Raw genomic sequence first — 18,015 nt, forward strand, 5'->3', positions numbered from 1 at the left:
CAAGTATACATTCTAACTTAATGACAGGCATATTAACAAAATTGGATTACTGCAGTGAAATATACTGCATCACGTTACATCGTATTAACAAGAAGCTTTTAAAAAAAGTTGCACAGTCTGCTTCACAGTGTATGTAAAAATACTATTGTGTCATTCAAAACGAGTAGGCCATTGCATGCTGGCGTCTGAGTGAAAATGTAGCAAATTCTAAACATTACCTACCAACTACACAACTGAGATGACGCATCAATCATCGCCCCCTACTGACAGGCTCTTGTCCACACGCAGGCCGGTGCAGAGATACCATGTTGTGCCACACAGGGACAGCTGCTACTTGGGGATGCTCTTCGAGCGTTTGAGATGAGACACAAAACTCCGAGTTGCTGAGGCGATTAAGCAAGCACCATGTTAAAGCAATTATGATAACATAGTGAATGCTTGGGAGCTTATTGGCTCTTGCTCCTGGTTAGAGATCTACCCAACCCACGGGCCCACAAAGTGAGTGACAAAGGTGCATCGATTGTAGCGACATTGTCTCTGGCTTACACATCTACCGGGTCTCCACTTGACTTTGTATTGTCTAGGAGCAAGTCCACCCACACCTCCACTTCCACAAACTGCTGGGAGTTGCCTCGCTCTGCCTCACAGTAAGAATTCTCCTCCTGCTTCACGATGTGAAGGTCCCATTTTGGAGTTGAATCTTCATCTTCACATTTCACCTTCACATCTTTGCTCTTCACCATCACTTCTTCACATTTCACCTTCACCTCTTCACATTTCACCTCGATACCTTTAAAAGTGTTAAAGCTGGGATTTTCCTCCGGTTCTTGTATCATGAGGGATGGGCTCATGGTGGCACTTTGACTTTCACAAGCTGATTTCAGACTCCACTCCTTGTGGATCTTCTGATGCTTCTGTGTTCTCTGGTGTACTTTAAGATGTGGTTGCTGTGCAAACGTTATCCCGCACGGAGTGCACCTGAAGGGTTTCTCTCCTGTGTGTGTTCTCTGGTGTACTACAAGAAGAGATGAATGTGCAAACGCCTTCCCACACACACTGCACTTGAAGGGTTTCTCTCCCGTGTGTGTTCTCTGGTGTATTACAAGAGCAGATGAACGTGGAAACGCCTTCCCACACACACTGCACTTGAAGGGTTTCTCTCCCGTGTGTGTTCTCTGGTGTTCTACTAGAGTAGATGAATGTTCAAACGCCATCCCACACACACTGCACTTGAAGGGTTTCTCTCCTGTGTGAGTTATCTTGTGCCGTGTGAAATCTCCAGTACGATCCGTGGTGTATGCACACCGGTCGCATTGTTGCCTTGTCCTACCGAGCTGCGCTGAGTGTATTTGCTCCATCAGACCAATTCTGCGGAGGAAGCGTCAGAGGAAGCGTCAGCTGCAGACAGAAAAAAATAATATCCACACCATCGACACGTCAGTATCGATGCACAGAGGAAAGCATATATACACAGTAACACGTGACTTACACGTCTATACTCATTCATATATTCATGATATAGTGGAAAAGTGTCACAAATTCATCACACGGTCTGTTATGGCACACAATGAGAGGGCAAATGGTTATAAACATGCCTGGAAACCTTTGTATCTTCAAAATGAATGTTCACTAAAAACTCCGAGCACACAATTTCAGCTGTCTGGCTTCAAAAGGAACTTAAGAGGTGTGAAGCCAGGCACAGATGTCCTTGAATGCTGGGGATGAACAGACCCGACTTCAGCTGCACGTGTGTGCTGTGTTAACTTCCTGACTCCATTCTTACAAAGAGTTTCAGAGGAAAACAAAACTAAGCTACTGTTTTGATATAACCTCCGTGCTCAATAGAGTTAATAAACTTCACTGCAAACACAAACTTGACACTGTCACACACTCAGAGGCGGAGCCTGGATTTTCAGGTAGGGGGGCAACCCCTCCATTAATGAAAAATGATAGGAGTTGTTTGTTAGTAGTTGTTGGTAAGGAGTTGTTAGTAAGGAGTTGTTAGTAAGGAGTTATTAGTAAGGAGTTGTTAGTAAGTAAGGAGTTGTAAGGAGTTGTAAGTAAGGAGTTGTTAGTAAGGAGTTGTTAGTACGTAATGACTTGTCCCTTGCTTTTCATTCGACGCGTGTGATCGGCATTGCGCTCGCTGAAGGTGTTTGCCTTCAGGGAAGTCGTGTACTCTGTATATGCAACTGTGCAAAATTCTGTGACTCACTTAAAACTGCTTTGCCGTTACTTATTGCCAATTATGGACTCGGTCTGTTGTCCTCTCATAGAGTCCCTGGCACGTAATAATATGCCACACGGTGGCAGTGGGGGACGCAAAATGCTGATTTATCTATATATATGAAAGGGAAATGTGTGGATACGTGTGTCTGTTTGAAATGTTTAGCATACTTCCCAACGTGCCACACACTTGAAATTTGGCATGTGGGTATGTTTCATACTGTACACAATGTAAAAAAATATAAAAATGGTCTTTTGTATTTTGGGGGGGGAATGACCATGAAGTGTCTGGCGTCAACCCGCAACACCTCTGAGTTAAGCGCTCTGCAATGCTTAGAGCTGTTAACAGCGTGCCGGGAGATTTTAGGTGGCGCTTCGCTCCTGGCCGATGAAGCCATTGGTTTCTCGGGAGTTCAATACATATCCTCCGTGCGAAGAACGGGTAGAACTGCTATCTTAAATATGAAGTAGAACATTTCATCTGTTTGTTTGTGCGAAGCAGCAAAAACCTCTCCAACGCCGAGCTCTGGCGTCGTGAAAATTTGCACAGCTGACGCTGTCTGGAATTTCTAAGTGAACGTGACTATTTTCAGCTCGCCACGTCATTATTCCCTTCCCCGAGTGGCCAAAATCGACCAGACATAGAAGTGGGTTAAGGTTGAATTTCCTTGAGTGAAAACATCCGATTTAGGTAAATTGATTTGTTTCGGCTTTTTTCTTTCTTGCAAGCATCAATTTTTTTCCAGGGGTTTTCAGTGAAATAGAAGGGAATGTGAAGTTAATCCAAGACAAGAATCCAAGTCCCGGGCGAAGCTGGGTAGTGAAGCTTATTACTAATAAACCCCAATAATCCTATCAAAATGAGGGATTTAGATCGGATCGTTGGGGGGGGGGGGCACGTGCCACCCCACCCCCCACTGGCTCCACCACTGTCACACACTCTCATGGTTCACAGGTGGTGGTGTGTCCAGACCCACGCCTGGCCACCTTCACCTGCTCAGTATTAATGCTTCCTCACTCCACCAAGTAGTTAATTGAGGATCAATCAACACAGCCGAGGCTGCGTTTCTCTCTCTCTCTCCCCATGGTCGTGTGGATTTCCTTCCCAAACCCCCGGTCTCCCCTCTACATGTAGAGAATGAACACCGCCACGCGTCTAAGAGTGAACACCGCCACGCGTCTAGAGTGAACACCACCACGTGTCTAGAGTGAACACCGCCACGCGTCTAGAGTGAACACCACCAAGTGTCTAGAGTGAACACCACCACGTGTCTAGAGTGAACACCACCACATGTCTAGAGTGAACACCACCAAGCGTCTAGAGTGAACACCACCACGCGTCTAGAGTGAACACCACCACGCGTCTAGAGTGAACACCACCACGTGTCTAGAGTGAACACCACTACGTGTCTAGAGTGAACACCACCACGTGTCTAGAGTGAACACCACCACACGTCTAGAGTGAACACCACCACGTGTCTAGAGTGAACACCACCCTGCGTCGAGAGAGAACACCACCACGCGTCTAGAGTGAACACCACCACACGTCTAGAGTGAACACCACTACGCGTCTAGAGTGAACACCACCACGTGTCTAGAGTGAACACCACCACGTGTCTAGAGTGAACACCACCACGTGTCTAGAGTGAACACCACCACACGTCTAGAGTGAACACCACCATGTGTCTAGAGTGAAAACCACCACGTGTCTAGAGTGAACACCACCACGCTGTTGACAAGCCCCACCTTACACCATTGGAAACCTCATTTGCCAGTAACAAAATATGATAATTGTTTTTTACCCTTTTATCTGCCAACAAAACTGATACCTTTTTATACAAGGAGTCATGTTTACATTGACCACAATACCTGCGGTCGGAACGCAAACACAAAACAACTCTGATAATGTACGTGGCACTGTGGTGCATTGTCTTCTGGTCCAACACCAACGTGAGACGAGGCTCTTAAGAAAGCTGTCTCGGGTGTGGACCAATCAATTTCAAGGACAGTGCCACATACATTATCAGAGTTGTTGTTTTGTGTTTGCGTTCCGACCGCAGGTATTGTGGTCAATGTAAACACGACTCCTTGTAAAATAGGTATCAGTTTTGTTGCCAGATAAAAGGGTAAAAAAACAATGATCAAGTCCCACCTTGTTGTTATTGTTGTTGTGGGCAGGTCGCTTCTGATAACAAGAGCGGTATAGCAGCTCAAACGGGCTTGGCCTGGTAACAAAAGAAAATAAAAACTGCGTGAATATTTACAATAAAACAAAGTTACAAAGTGGCGAGCCGGGTGAAGACAAATTAAACTTAAGCGAGATAATTAAAGTAAACGCAATCAGGCGAGGGCAGGAGGCAAGGCCCCGCGTGGCTAGGCCCCGCGTTGTAAAGTTCCAACCTGGACATCGATTCCCATGCTCGCTGCTACTCAACTGACATCCCTACCAGAGAGAGAGAGAGAGGCTCTACCTTGGTAAACAACAACAACCACCACCACGACCTCCATGAGACTTTCTCACCTCGGATTTCAGTGCAAGCGTGGATCGGCAGCCTCCTGTTACCTCGCGACGTCACGCGGGTAAGCAGGTAGCATGACGTCACTTCCGGGGTAAGAGACACGCCCCTCCCACAAAGAGCGGCTCTATTACTAAATAAATTATGTTAATGAGGCCGGGCCATACGTCAAGGGATGGGGCGTGGCTGCTGAACCCGTCGCAATAAACAGTCGACGGCTTCAATGGATACATTATGTTAATGAACCACCAGTCACTGGGCGTAGCTTTGCCCAAATAAGGATTTCCACTGGAACGATATCGGCAGTGACCCATGCGGAGGTGACGTCACGCTCAAGAGCGCGGTGGACGGGGTTGGGGGAGTGTGAATACCTTGGTGACATGATGTCACTAGTGAGGTACACCTCCCGCTGGCACTTCATGCCGATGAGGTCATGGGGATGGAGTTTAAGTTGATTTAGATTTATTTTCCATTGCCCCCTCCCTTGAGTGCGTGAACTCAGCAACAACGTGGACATTATTGTGTATACGTACACACTGTGTACACTTTGAGGCCACGTGAAGCATCAAAGGCTCGCTGGAAGGAGGAAGTCGCGTGGCAGACTCAGCAGTTGCGATGAGTTAACAGACGGATGGCTATCGATTAGAAATCACATATCCCCGAGTCTCACCTGTGAGTGGCACCGCCTCACGCTGTCGTGGATCCCCACGTCGTGGATCCCTCACATATCCCCGAGTCTCAAAAGCTCCGTGACTCCTGGGTGGTGATACAAAGACAAAGATCCCCCGTGTAGCCTTAACAGACTGTTGGGGCAAGTGCTGTTAGCAAGTGTCAGCACAACCTATGAAGGCCGGCGCGGCACGCGAAGGGAGTGGGTGGCCATCACCGCGCCCGATCGCCTTTGTCTCCCCAATAATGATGTTTGCACACCACACCGGGTACTCACTTGAGGCTGAGTGGACCTAGGGGAGGCCCAGAACCGGTTCAAATAATCGTCACTGGGTGTTGGCTGTCGTTATGTTCGTAGAGCAGCGTACTAACCGCTGGACTACCGCCGAACACGTTACACACACGCACAGTACACACACACACAGCACACACACACAGTACACACACACACACAGTACACACACACGGTGCACACACACACGCACAGTACACACACACAGTACACACACACACAGCACACACACAGTACACACACAGTACACACACACGGTGCACACACACGCACGACACACATGCACAGTACACACACACGCACAGTACACACGCACGGCACGCACACACACATGCACAGTACACTCACACGCACAGTACACACACACACGCACGACACACACAGACACGCACGGCACACACACACACGCACAGTACACACACACACGCACAGTACACACACACGCACAGTACACACACACGCACAGTACACACACATACGCACACACACTTACAGTACACACACACGCACGGTACACACACGCACGGTACACACACACGCACGGTACACACACACACGCACGGTACACACACACACACGCACAATACACACACGCACAGTACACACACACGGTACACACACACACACACACAGTACACACACACACAGTACACACACACACAACACGCACGGTACACACACACACGCAGTACACACACACACAGTACACACACGGTACACACACACACGCACAGTACACACACGGTACTCACACACACACACGGTACACACACATACACACGCACAGCACACACACACAGTACACACACGTACGCACGGCACGCCCACACTCCTTCAGTCACGTGACTAAGGTTGACGCACCGCCCCGTCTCCCGAGGTGACCTCTTGGCTCTCTCGTCTCTCCTCGACACGTAGATTCATTTCTTACTCTTACCTAGAAGCGTCATTGTCTGTCTGTCTCTGTGGACGCAACTTGCGAGGAATTGTACTCACACACTGTGGGGTTTAGGTTTCAAATAAAGTGTCCAGATACCACGCGATAAGCCCCGTGGTGAGCCAGTGCTATTCCTAGTTCCAATCCGTCAACATGAAAGTAGTTAAATTAACAATTTATTACTAATCTCCATATATATCAAAGGCAAAGTTGTGAATGTGTGCGTCTGTTCAAAATGTTTAGCGTACTTCCCGACACGCACCAAGCTTGAAATTTGCCATGTGGGTAATTTCCAGACTGTACACCGTGCAAACATTATAAAAATAGACTTTTGTATATTTTTTGGGGGGGCGCGCAATAATGTATAAGCATGAAAACACCACGATACATAGGACTTGCTTTGATTAGAATCTAGGAATTGATTGTGTACATGTTGCAATTGGTAAATGAGCATTTTGAGCACACTGCTCTTTTAATAAATGTTCATGATTCTGAGAATAAAACTAATTCTGAGCATCATAATGACCATATTGGAATTGTCATCATGAATGGGGGTACAATGATTTTTTATAACAATAGGAATGCGGTTTTGAGCATGACTATTGATATTTCGGACTCATTTATGACAACAGATTGATGATTAAATTGCGATTTTGTTTAGCTCATCAATCAGGACACTGTTAATGATGCGCATGCCCATAAATTGTTGAAATTACTAGAACTGCAAGTTGTGTATACTCTCCAACCCCATTCCTCTACCTACCCATTCCCTTGACGGGCTCCGTGCCCACTTAAACCCATGACGATGGCGGTGATGATTCCACCTCTCGCTGTAACAATCAAAGCACCTCCAACTTCTGAATGCAAAGGTGCTGGTTGGTGTAGCGCCAAAACACATCGTCAACGCCGCTCCCAAGCCCGCCCTACGTTAGTTAAAGCGTTAGAATCGACAAAATAAAAAGTTCCACAGAGGAAACTAAAATGACATTACGCAATCCCCAAAGTCGCACGCGGTAGGCTACACGACTCAGAGAACAACGTCAGACTTCAAGACTTGCATCGCCACCATCATCATTCTTCCTCTCCACAAGTCATCGCACGTCAATATTCAACAAGCTGCACCCGATTCTACTACTGATAAACCATCTTTGTCTTTGACAATCACATTTGCACGTCTTTGTTGTCACTGCAAGTTTACTCATGCATGGGGTGACTTGGCTTCGCAGTCTCTTTGCGCCATGTGTTGGTGAGCCGTTGAACAGCTGAAAAGTGTAAAACTATTCCTTGTTACTTGTTGTTATGGCATTCATTTAAGTTGTTTAGGCTGCTGTTGCTGCTGCTGCTATTATGGCACAGAGAATCTAAAGAAAACAGAAGATCCAGCATCACGCTGTCACGGTTATGGTTGAAGTGCGTCCGTTGACATCATGGATGCATGTGGCAGACATGAACTCTGAAACCACAATAATCACAGGACGTAATTATTTCACGAAAATATTTTAGACATCTTTAAAATAAATATACACGGTGAGTTTTCTTTTCCCCTCGGAGATCCGAAGTGTAATACTATTGCAGTTGGCTTCTTGATAAAAAAAAACCCAGCCAGATGAGTCCCACGTATGCAAAAACGGTTCACAGTTTTAGCTTTGTCACGCTTCACGTGTCCAGGAACAGTGTTGATGATGTGGGGGGGGGGGGGGCCCGCTCGCGTTGGGCTTGTGTGCCCCCCACACCGCCGATTAGCAACTCCAGTGAGGCGACTGGTGGTGTCAGTGCCGGATTAAGCTAGTGCGGGGCCTGTAGCATATGTTTATAAAGGGGCCCTAAACATTTTTTCAAACATTTTTTTACTTGCATAGTAAAGTAATTGTATTTTTTTCATTCGCTATACAGCAAGATAATACGACAAATCGCTAACCTTAAACACTCAGTCGTCGTTCATAAAAGTTGAAAGCGGTATAGTACTATAGTAATAGAGCAAGTGCAGAATCAATGAACCGGAATTGATAGCTTGAAAGGATTTAGCGCGGGGTACTTGAAAGTGCGGGGCCCGTAGCTACTACACGTGTGTGGCTACTACACACGTGTAGTAGCTACACACGTGTAGTAGTAGCTACTACTACACGTGTGTAGTAGTAGCTACTACACGTGTGTGGCTACTACACACGTGTAGTAGCTACACACGTGTAGTAGCTACTACACACGTGTAGCTACTTGTGCTACAAGGAGAATCGGGCACTGGGTGGTGTTCACCCAATCTGACATTGCCCACCATTCTCTGCGAACGATTAATGATTATTGGTGCTGCATCAACAGCATGAACCCTACCCCACCAACTAAACTCCAAATATCGATACAGTGTGTTTTTAGCCCATCAGTCGATTGTCTCGCCAGACCAATATTATTTGGCAGCATTAGTTTAAGCGAGCACACCGCTTGTTTGCGTTATCCTCCAGTGTATTTAAGGCTCTGGTGACATCACGTGGGCCAATTTGGCTAAAATTTCCACGTCTTTTCGGGAACGGTAAAACATTTTCAAAGTAACTGCTTTTATTGCACGTGCTGACAGAGGCGTGAAATATGAGACTCGTCAGGTGATTATTCCCGCATCATGTAATGTAACATTGAATTAACGAAACGCCCCACTTGAAGTTATTTGTTACAGAAATGCGAACCTTGAAAACAAACATTCTTAGTCTGAAAAGTGGTGAAGCAACATTACAAAACGGGGGAAAAAAACAGGAACCAGACGTTGCCAAACAATAACCACAGAATGTGACTTTAACGTTTTTTGTTTCCATGAAATGTTACGCCCTAAAATGGTTTATCCAGCAAATACAGCACTTTTGTATAAAAACCTATCCAGTAAAACGGATGTCTCAAACACGAGTCGGCATGGTTGTATTTTCAGTCGTGATTTTTACTACCAAAATGAGGCAAATATGTCGAACGAATCATTGATTACAACTCGCATTGTCCCTCTCCTCTGTCACCTTGGCCTACATTCAACACGCATTGTTACTACTACTACATGGAGTCTCGTCTTTTAGTATTATACCGATAATCGACTGCTGTTATGCAATAACACAATCTTAAGGTGTCATTTCAAACGTTAACAACGTTTATCACGTGCGCACAAACCAAACGCTAGTGGGGTGGGAAAGTCAAGAGCATACAAATGCTGATAAAGCTTGGACAATCAACAATTTTTCTTGTGGAGGTGGGTGGATGGGTGGGCCCAACACACGGGCTTTAATAATGTTGATAGCGTTCCCATGTCCTTTCGGTGAACTGCTGTTAATTCGACATTTTAGAACATGGCTCGCTTAGAAATTTGACTCTGTTCTGATAATATAATTTTTGCCATCTGTTACCATTTGCAACAATTTTTTTTGGCCATGCAGCGAATGAAACTTGGCCGTTCTCGATGGGTTTTGCTCACGTCGTGCTGCGTGCTTGGATGGGATACCTTACGCGATTGATCTCACTGGAGCAGCCAGGAGCATATGTCGCAACATATAGAAATACAATTAATCATAACTTCCCGTGATCATCAACTTACAATCTGGCCTTCCGGGCTTACGTTATCAAGCACTAAAATGCTGCTGAAACGCTTTTTTTTGTAACATGGAAAAACAAACGGAAATGCATTGAAATGCTATTACCCTTATTGCTTCAATAAAGTGAATGCATTTTTTTAATAGCCAATACAACATTCATTTTGCTTGGGAGGACGTTGCGAACTCATTAGCACCGCGTTTGCTTCGTTCTGTCGTACACGCACAGTAGAAAAGCGACCGGGCTTACTCATTTGGAGCCAGCTGATCTTTTGCGCAGCTGCTTCGTCGTTCCGTGATGAGAGGTGCCATTGTAAACTCGTGCAGAAGCCGCCAGCCGTCCGTCGGGAGAGAGTGTGCACATGGTGCCACTTTCAACATGTTGCTTGTTGTATGTCTGAAACAGTTTAAAGACATGCCTTATGTAAAATGTATGAGAGAAAAGACGCTATTTGCGAGCTTGCACAGCTTTACATTTTTATGCTAATTCCTTTGTCAAGGCGTTTTTTTCTGTTTACCCACTCACAGCTTAAAGGAGGCGACCTGCGCTGGACTTGTTTAATGGTACAGTATGTTCATTCAATTAGTGGCATCCCAAACTCTCACGGTGGTGCTAATGTATCTTTGATTCTATTTGCGAGCTTGCACAGCTTTACATTTTATGCTAATTCCTTTGTCAAGGCGTTTTTTTTCTGTTTTCCCACTCACAGCTTAAAGGAGGCGACCTGCGCTTGACTTTTTTTTCACTCCCAACGCTGTCCTCCGGACAGGTTGGTTCCTTCACCTGATGAAGGCCACTTGTGTTGTGGTCGAAACGTCGTTATTTTTGTTATTTTATTTTTTACCTACGTGACTTTACCCAATAGAACCAAAGAGTGTGGATCCTTGCAGTCATGAAAGCTTCAAATCTAGAAGAGTATAGGAGTGTTAATATGAAATTATTGCAATGAATTTTTGTTTTAAGTCTGTGAGAAAATATTGCGATGGTGTACATTTTCTGTAAAGAGAGAAGATCGTCGTCTATCCCAAAAATATTGCCCGTAAATGTAAGTCTGTGAAGGTGAAACGCAAATAAAACTTTCCCATTTACACACGTGCTTGGAATCGCCTGCGTGGAACAAACACCGAGACAGATATTGACATCGAGAGACAAGTAAGGTCCACGCCCGAGACGATGTTGTCAGCCGAAGAGATGGAGTAACAAGATCAGCTGGCGTGCAGGCGCTCCATACGGATTGTTACATCGCAAGGCCGTGAATGATTGGGGATGTTTGTGGATGACCTTCATCCTAGCAGTGGATGATGGATTGACAAACTACGTGCGGAGTTTAATTAGCCTGGGTGTGCAAGAGCGGATCAATCCCACTCTTGATTCTAATTGCCATGGCTTCTGCTGCATTCTGCCCCAGTTTTGGTGTTTTTGCAACTTCGTAGCGCCAACAAAATCATCGCCCTTGTTACTGGAACGTGGTTGTGCACACTACAGTAGTAAGACAAAGAACACATTCATCAATAATTCTGCTTTTACAACGATGAAAACACACGTGACTTTTCGACCGATGGTTTTTCATCGCGCACACACTTCAAAATAAATATTGAAAGAAAAATTATTTACAGATGAAAATGTACCGCAGTATAACGATTGTCAGCCCCGTCTCAATTCCAGGGCTGTATCAGTCATGGGAGTTGTTTAGACATACTTCGGTGAAAGGATGTGGCCCAGGACCAGCTGAGATATCACTTCTGATTGATATCAGCCGTGCCTGGGAATCGAACTGATGTTTCAAGATTCAGTGCAATATACTCGTCATTAGCTCGGTTAATAGAGTGGCGCGTTTGTAAGTATACCAACACTAACCACTGCACTACCGTTGGCTATGGAAATAGCCGTTCCCAAAACATAAAGAACCGACATTGGCATGCGGTGTAAACCATTTCAGTGAATGCTGGGTTCGGTAAGACCTCGACAGCCATGAAACACATTCTGTTTTTAGATCTTAGAGGGATAAAACTTAACGTAGAATAGAGCTGTGGAGATCAATAACAAAGTCGACATTTCTGCACGCTTTGGGAAGATGTTTTTTTCTGCTTTGATAGGGGGAAAAAATACAAAGTACTCATTTCAGTTTCATTTATTTGGTATAGCCCTGTGAGCCATTCGGCTCTTGAATCGGGTGCAACCGCAACAAACTAAAAATATGAACAAGAAAAATCTTAAAGTGATTATGTGACTTTGTGCAAACAGGAACTTCAAGAAAAGACAGCAAAATATTCCAGAAATAGCACCGTGTACACCAACGCTGTGTGCAAAAATCCCAGTGGGATGCAAGTCAAATAACAACAACAACCACAAGACAACTAAGATTAAGGCCATCAGTCAACTCCGTACTACAATAAACAAAAACATGGCCAAAACCAAAAAAGGTTTTAGAAATCACCAAAATAAAGCCATAAAAGCAATGTATCAGTGATAATAGGATAACAGTACAGTATATATTATTAAAGAACTATAAGACATTTCGATTTAAAGCTTTCGTGACTGCAAGGATTAATCTTCTTTGATTCTTTCGGTAAAGTCACCACGTAGAATGAGAATAAAATAATAAATTGATAAAATAAAATAACACAATAAAATTCTCACGACGTTTCGGCCACAACACAAGCGGCCTGCATCAGGTGAAGGGACGAGACTGTCTGGAGGACAGCGCTTGAGCGAGTCTCGTCCCTTCACCTGATGAAGGCCACTTGTGTTGTGGCCGAAACGTCGTGATAATTTTATTGTGTTCTTTTATCAATTTATTATTTTATTCTCATTCTACGTGGTGGTGACTTTACCGAAAGAACCAAAGAACTATAAGACAGCAGTTTAAGCTAGGCCGATGATATGTTTCATATGGTATAGTATGACGATTATATGACTTTTATTTAAATGTTCACATGCCACTCAAGCCTTTTTTATTGACCGCGTGTTTCAACGTTCAAAGTCGCCCATCTGTTATCAGGCACGTGGTGAGTTCACTTGGCCGTGAGGTGGGGGGTTAACCTCCAACCCCCCACCCCCCACCGGTGGCGGGTGATGAACGGAGGCGCTGTGGTTGCTTCGCTCCCCCGGACTCCGGGTTAAGGCGGCTGCTGGGAACGACGCCGGACCGGTGGGCCCTGCTCGGGTCCATCACCAGCAAGGAGCAGAGACGTCTCTCACTCTCACCTTTAACTCTCCCCTTTAACTCTCCCCTTTAACTCTCTCACTCTCACTCTCCCCTCTCACTCTCCCCTCTCACTCTCCCCTTTAACTCTCCCCTTTAACTCTCACTCTCCCCTCTCACTCTCCCCTCTCACTCTCCCCTTTAACTCTCCCCTTTAACTCCCCCCTTTAACTCTCCCCTTTAACTCTCCCCTTTAACTCTCCCCTCTCACTCTCCCCTTTAACTCTCCCCTCTCACTCTCCCCTCTCACTCTCCCCTCTCACTCTCCCCTCTCACTCTCACCTTTAACTCTCCCCTTTAACTCTCCCCTTTAACTCTCCCCTCTCACTCTCCCCTCTCACTCTCCCCTTTAACTCTCTCACTCTCACTCTCCCCTCTCACTCTCCCCTCTCACTCTCCCCTTTAACTCTCTCACTCTCACTCTCCCCTCTCACTCTCCCCTCTCACTCTCCCCTTTAACTCTCCCCTTTAACTCTCACTCTCCCCTCTCACTCTCCCCTCTCACTCTCCCCTTTAACTCTCCCCTTTAACTCTCACTCTCCCCTCTCACTCTCCCCTTTAACTCTCCCCTCTCACTCTCCCCTTTAACTCTCCCCTCTCACTCTCCCTTCTCACTCTCCCCTCTCACTCTCCCCTCTCACTCTCCCCTCTCACTCTCCCCTTTAACTCTCTCCTCTCACTCTCCCCTCTCAATCTCCCCTCTCACTCTCCCCTCTCACTCTCCCCTTTAACTCTCCCCTCTCACTCTCCCCTCTCACTGGACAGTGTTGAGTCTATGGTGCAGTTCTGAGTCTATGGGCAGTGCTGAGTCTATGGGCAGTGTTGAGTCTATGGTGTAGTGTTGAGTCTATAGTGCAGTGTTGAGTCTATGGTGCAGTGTTGAGTCTATGGTGCAGTGTTGAGTCTATGGTACAGTGCTGAGTCTATGGTGCAGTGTTGAGTTTATAGGCAGTGTTGAGTCTATGGGCAGTGTTGAGTCTATGGGCAGTGCTGAGTCTATGGGCAGTGTTGAGTCTATGGGCAGTGTTGAGTTTATGGGCAGTGCTGAGTCTATGGGCAGTGTTGAGTCTATGGGCAGTGCTGAGTCTATGGGCAGTGTTGAGTCTATGGGCAGTGTTGAGTTTATGGGCAGTGCTGAGTCTATGGGCAGTGTTGAGTCTATGGGCAGTGTTGAGTCCAGCAGATGTTCTTGCTTGGACCCGACATGTATCCATGATGTTGTGTGGATGCGCCGATGCCGGAACAGCGTGTTGGTAATTACAAGCCCATGGGCTGCACAAAAACCTAGCAGCCTCCTACCGTTGTTATTGAGCTGATCTGGCCCATGTCTTCCAATCACTCCAGGCCAGGTGCCAGCATCATGATCAACTCGGGCATTCACCCAACATGATGACTCTATCCCGAGGGTCCACTTTAGCCAGCACCTGTGACAGGAGGTCATAGAAGTCATCTGACTCATCGGCCTTGCCTGCATCCCTCCACGGATGTTCATCTTCGGTGGGGGCATAAGTAACCACGACCACCATTCCTCGCCACCAGTTGATGAGAAGGCGAGCCCAAAGTAGCCTGGGGCTTAGAGCTTCCTACACAGGTTTGGGTTAGAACGCCACTCCCTGTTGGTTGGCAGTCTCATGTCGTCATGGTGACGGGTAAACCACTCACGCTGTCGCCATGGTGACGGGTAAACCACTCACTCCGTCGTCATGGTGACGGGTAAACCACTCACCCCGTCGTTATGGTGACGGGTAAACCACTCACTCACTCCGTCGTCATGGTGACGGGTAAACCACTCACGCCGTCGTCATGGTGACGGGTAAACCACTCACTCACTCCGTCATCGTGGTGATGGACGGCTGAACCTAGGGGACGAGGCCCAGAACGAGTGTCTGATGGTGGCGCCATTCTTATGGCGTCATCCCTCGACCGGGGAATCAAACCCAGGCCGGTGAGTTTGCGGCGCTCCCACTTCTTGCATGGGTAAAGATGTAGAGGTGTTAACTACGCACTGTTGCGTAACCTGCGTTGCCACCAGGGCAGTGCAGCATTACCCCTGGGTACAACGGTTGGGGTCAGTCGAGGTGAAACGGATCGTGGCCAGGGTTTGGTGCGAACCAATCAGACGGTTCCACGTGGGAATGTATGATTGGTTCTACCTGGCCACGAAGGGGTATAAGACGGGTGACCCAACGGACCTGGGGAAGTTCTCTCCCTGCACGAAGACAGAAGACTGGGCTGAAGCCTAGCTAGGACCCTGGACCAGCCTTTCAGCCCTTCTAAGGGCTAAGGCTCGGCATACCCAGTGGTCAGGACCCACCGGGCCAGCGGTGGGTCAGATAGCCTCCCCTAGGTCCTAGCCGGAGGCCTAGGATAGCGGTAGACGTGTGAGTCCCGCCAAGTCCGGAGGTTGTACCTCCTTAGGTATCAAGGAGGTTAGCGGTAGACGTGTGAGTCCCGCCAAGTCCGGAGGCTGTGTACCTCCTTAGGTATCAAGGAGGTTAGCGGTAGGCATGTGAGTCCCGCCAGGTCCGGAGGCTGTACCTCCCTAGGGTATCGGGTGAGGGGACCGAATATCCCTCTGTGTGTGTTAAGCGTTGTATAAGGAAATAATACAATAAACAGAGTGTGCCTGCTCGTCCTTACAACACTACAAAGACAAAGACACCACTCCACCCCCCCCCAACCCCCTCGTATAGCCCCAACAGGGTGTCGGGGTAAGTGCAGTCAGCGAACAGCAGTGCCTGTGAAGGCTACCGGCACTGTGGCACACAAGGGGGTGGGTGGCCAGCACCACGCCCGGCCGCCTTTGTCTCCCCCAATTCGGATTATTGCTAACCGGGCATTGTTAGGAATCAAACTCGGTGTCGTGACCAGGTCCGCAGCGCTGACCGCTTCGCTGATTTCCGCCAACATGCTACATGCACGCACACACACACACAAAGATCCCCCGTGTAGCCTTAACAGACTGTAGGGGCAAGTGCTGTTAGCGAGCACCTATGAAGGCCGGAACGGTACACGAGGGGGTGGGTGGCCAGCACCACGCCCGGCCGCCTTTGTCTCCCAAGTGACGATGTCCACGACACACCGCTACACCGGGTACTCGTTTGAGCCCGGAGTCGACCGAGGGGATGCCCGGGACCGGTTCAGATAATCGTCGCCGATGCTTGCCGTGAGCGCGAATCGAAACCCGAATCGCCAAGTTCGTGGCGCGACGTAGCGCTAACCTCTACACTACGCACACTCGCGTAGTGTAGAGGTTAGTGCAGCGTAGCGCTAACCTCTACACTACACACACTCGCGTGGCGTAGAGGGGACGCGTCGAGGCCGGCGGGCCACTCGCTACCCCGCCGTCTGGCACACCTGCTGGTAGCCGCCTGGCCGCGTGGCCGGGGCCGACAGTGGCGCTCCAGCCAGGCCCCGAGGCGGCGCTGTGCGCAGGCTCGGCACGCTCCACACTGACGATCCACCGCGGGGGGGGTTTAAATCGCGGCGCTCGCGACCGTTACTCCGTAGACGACCGCCATCGTAACCCCCCACCCCCTACCCCCACCCCCCATCCCTCCCCGCCACCCCCCCCCCCCCCCACGTGCCTCCTTGGTTGACCCGACTCTGTCAGGAGAGAGCTTCACCTCGCACGGACTGCCAGCTGCCGATGTTGCTACATGCGGCGAGGAGCCGGATGTGTCGGGTGGGGGTGGGTTTAAGGACACACGTTCTAACCCGAATGAACCTGCACCGCGGATGATGTTGGTTGCGAAAGTTTACTAGATTTCGATTTAAAGCTTTCATGACTACAAGGGTTCATCTCCTTTGGTTCTTTCGGTAAAGTCACCACCACGTAGAATGAGAATAAAATAATAAATTGATAAAATAAAATAACACAATAATATTCTCACGACGTTTCGGCCACAACACAAGCGGCCTTCATCAGGTGAAGGGACGAGACTGTCTGGAGGCGCTGTCCTCCAGACAGTCTCATCCCTTCACCTGATGTCCTCCAGAAAGTCTCATCCCTTCACCTGATGAAGGCCGCTTGTGTTGTGGCTGAAACGTCGTGAGAATTTCATTGCTTTATTTTATTATTTTATTCTCATTTTACGTGGTGACTTTACCGAAAGAACCAAAGAATATGTTCGTCACGTAAAAATAATCAAAGTGTCGGCCTACGGACTGCACTTTTTGTTTTCTTTCAATCCCTTTGTCTCAATTCATTGGTCTTAGCCTGACACAACTTTATACAAAATGTATAATGGTGTGGCAACTGGAGATGTCACTGTGTGGTGCCGGGCCTGCAAGGCCACGGCGGGATGGACACTGTCGTGGGTACACCCCGGACACACGTGATGTAGCACCAGCCCTAGTGGGGGGCTTGGGTGAGCGCTGGTTCAGCGCCGTGGCTCCCGTTGAGAGCGCGAGAGAGCGTCAGCCCAGCCAGGGTTACGTTGGGGGCGTGGTACTCTGGCTAACCTGGGGACGCGTGACCGGATGATACTGGAGGGGGGCCACCGGCAGAGGGGGGCCAATAGGTGGTCACGTGGTCCGGGAAGAACTCTCGAGAGCCTTCGGGCAAGGGCGAGAGAGTTCTAGAAGGTGGGCGGGGCGAGAGGCGGCGCCGGCC

General features: G+C 48.0%; 1 protein-coding gene across 1 annotated transcript; it reads right to left on the reverse strand.

Moving 5' to 3' along the window:
- On the reverse strand, positions 1–4,449 carry LOC142915498 (uncharacterized). The gene is made up of 2 exons (XM_076061253.1): positions 4,379–4,449; positions 1–1,368 (listed from the first exon to the last, which is right to left on the reverse strand). The coding sequence occupies exon 2, from the start codon at positions 1,356–1,358 to the stop codon at positions 543–545; it is 816 nt and encodes a 271-aa protein (XP_075917368.1). The 5' UTR covers positions 1,359–1,368; positions 4,379–4,449; the 3' UTR covers positions 1–542.
- Between the last annotated feature and the right edge of the window lie 13,566 nt (positions 4,450–18,015).

The sequence above is a fragment of the Petromyzon marinus genome, unplaced genomic scaffold, assembly GCF_048934315.1.
Source record: "Petromyzon marinus isolate PM22_M1 ecotype Great Lakes invasive population unplaced genomic scaffold, UKy_Petmar_22M1.pri1.0 PM_G_Scaffold_32, whole genome shotgun sequence".
NCBI classification, from domain to species: domain Eukaryota; kingdom Metazoa; phylum Chordata; class Hyperoartia; order Petromyzontiformes; family Petromyzontidae; genus Petromyzon; species Petromyzon marinus.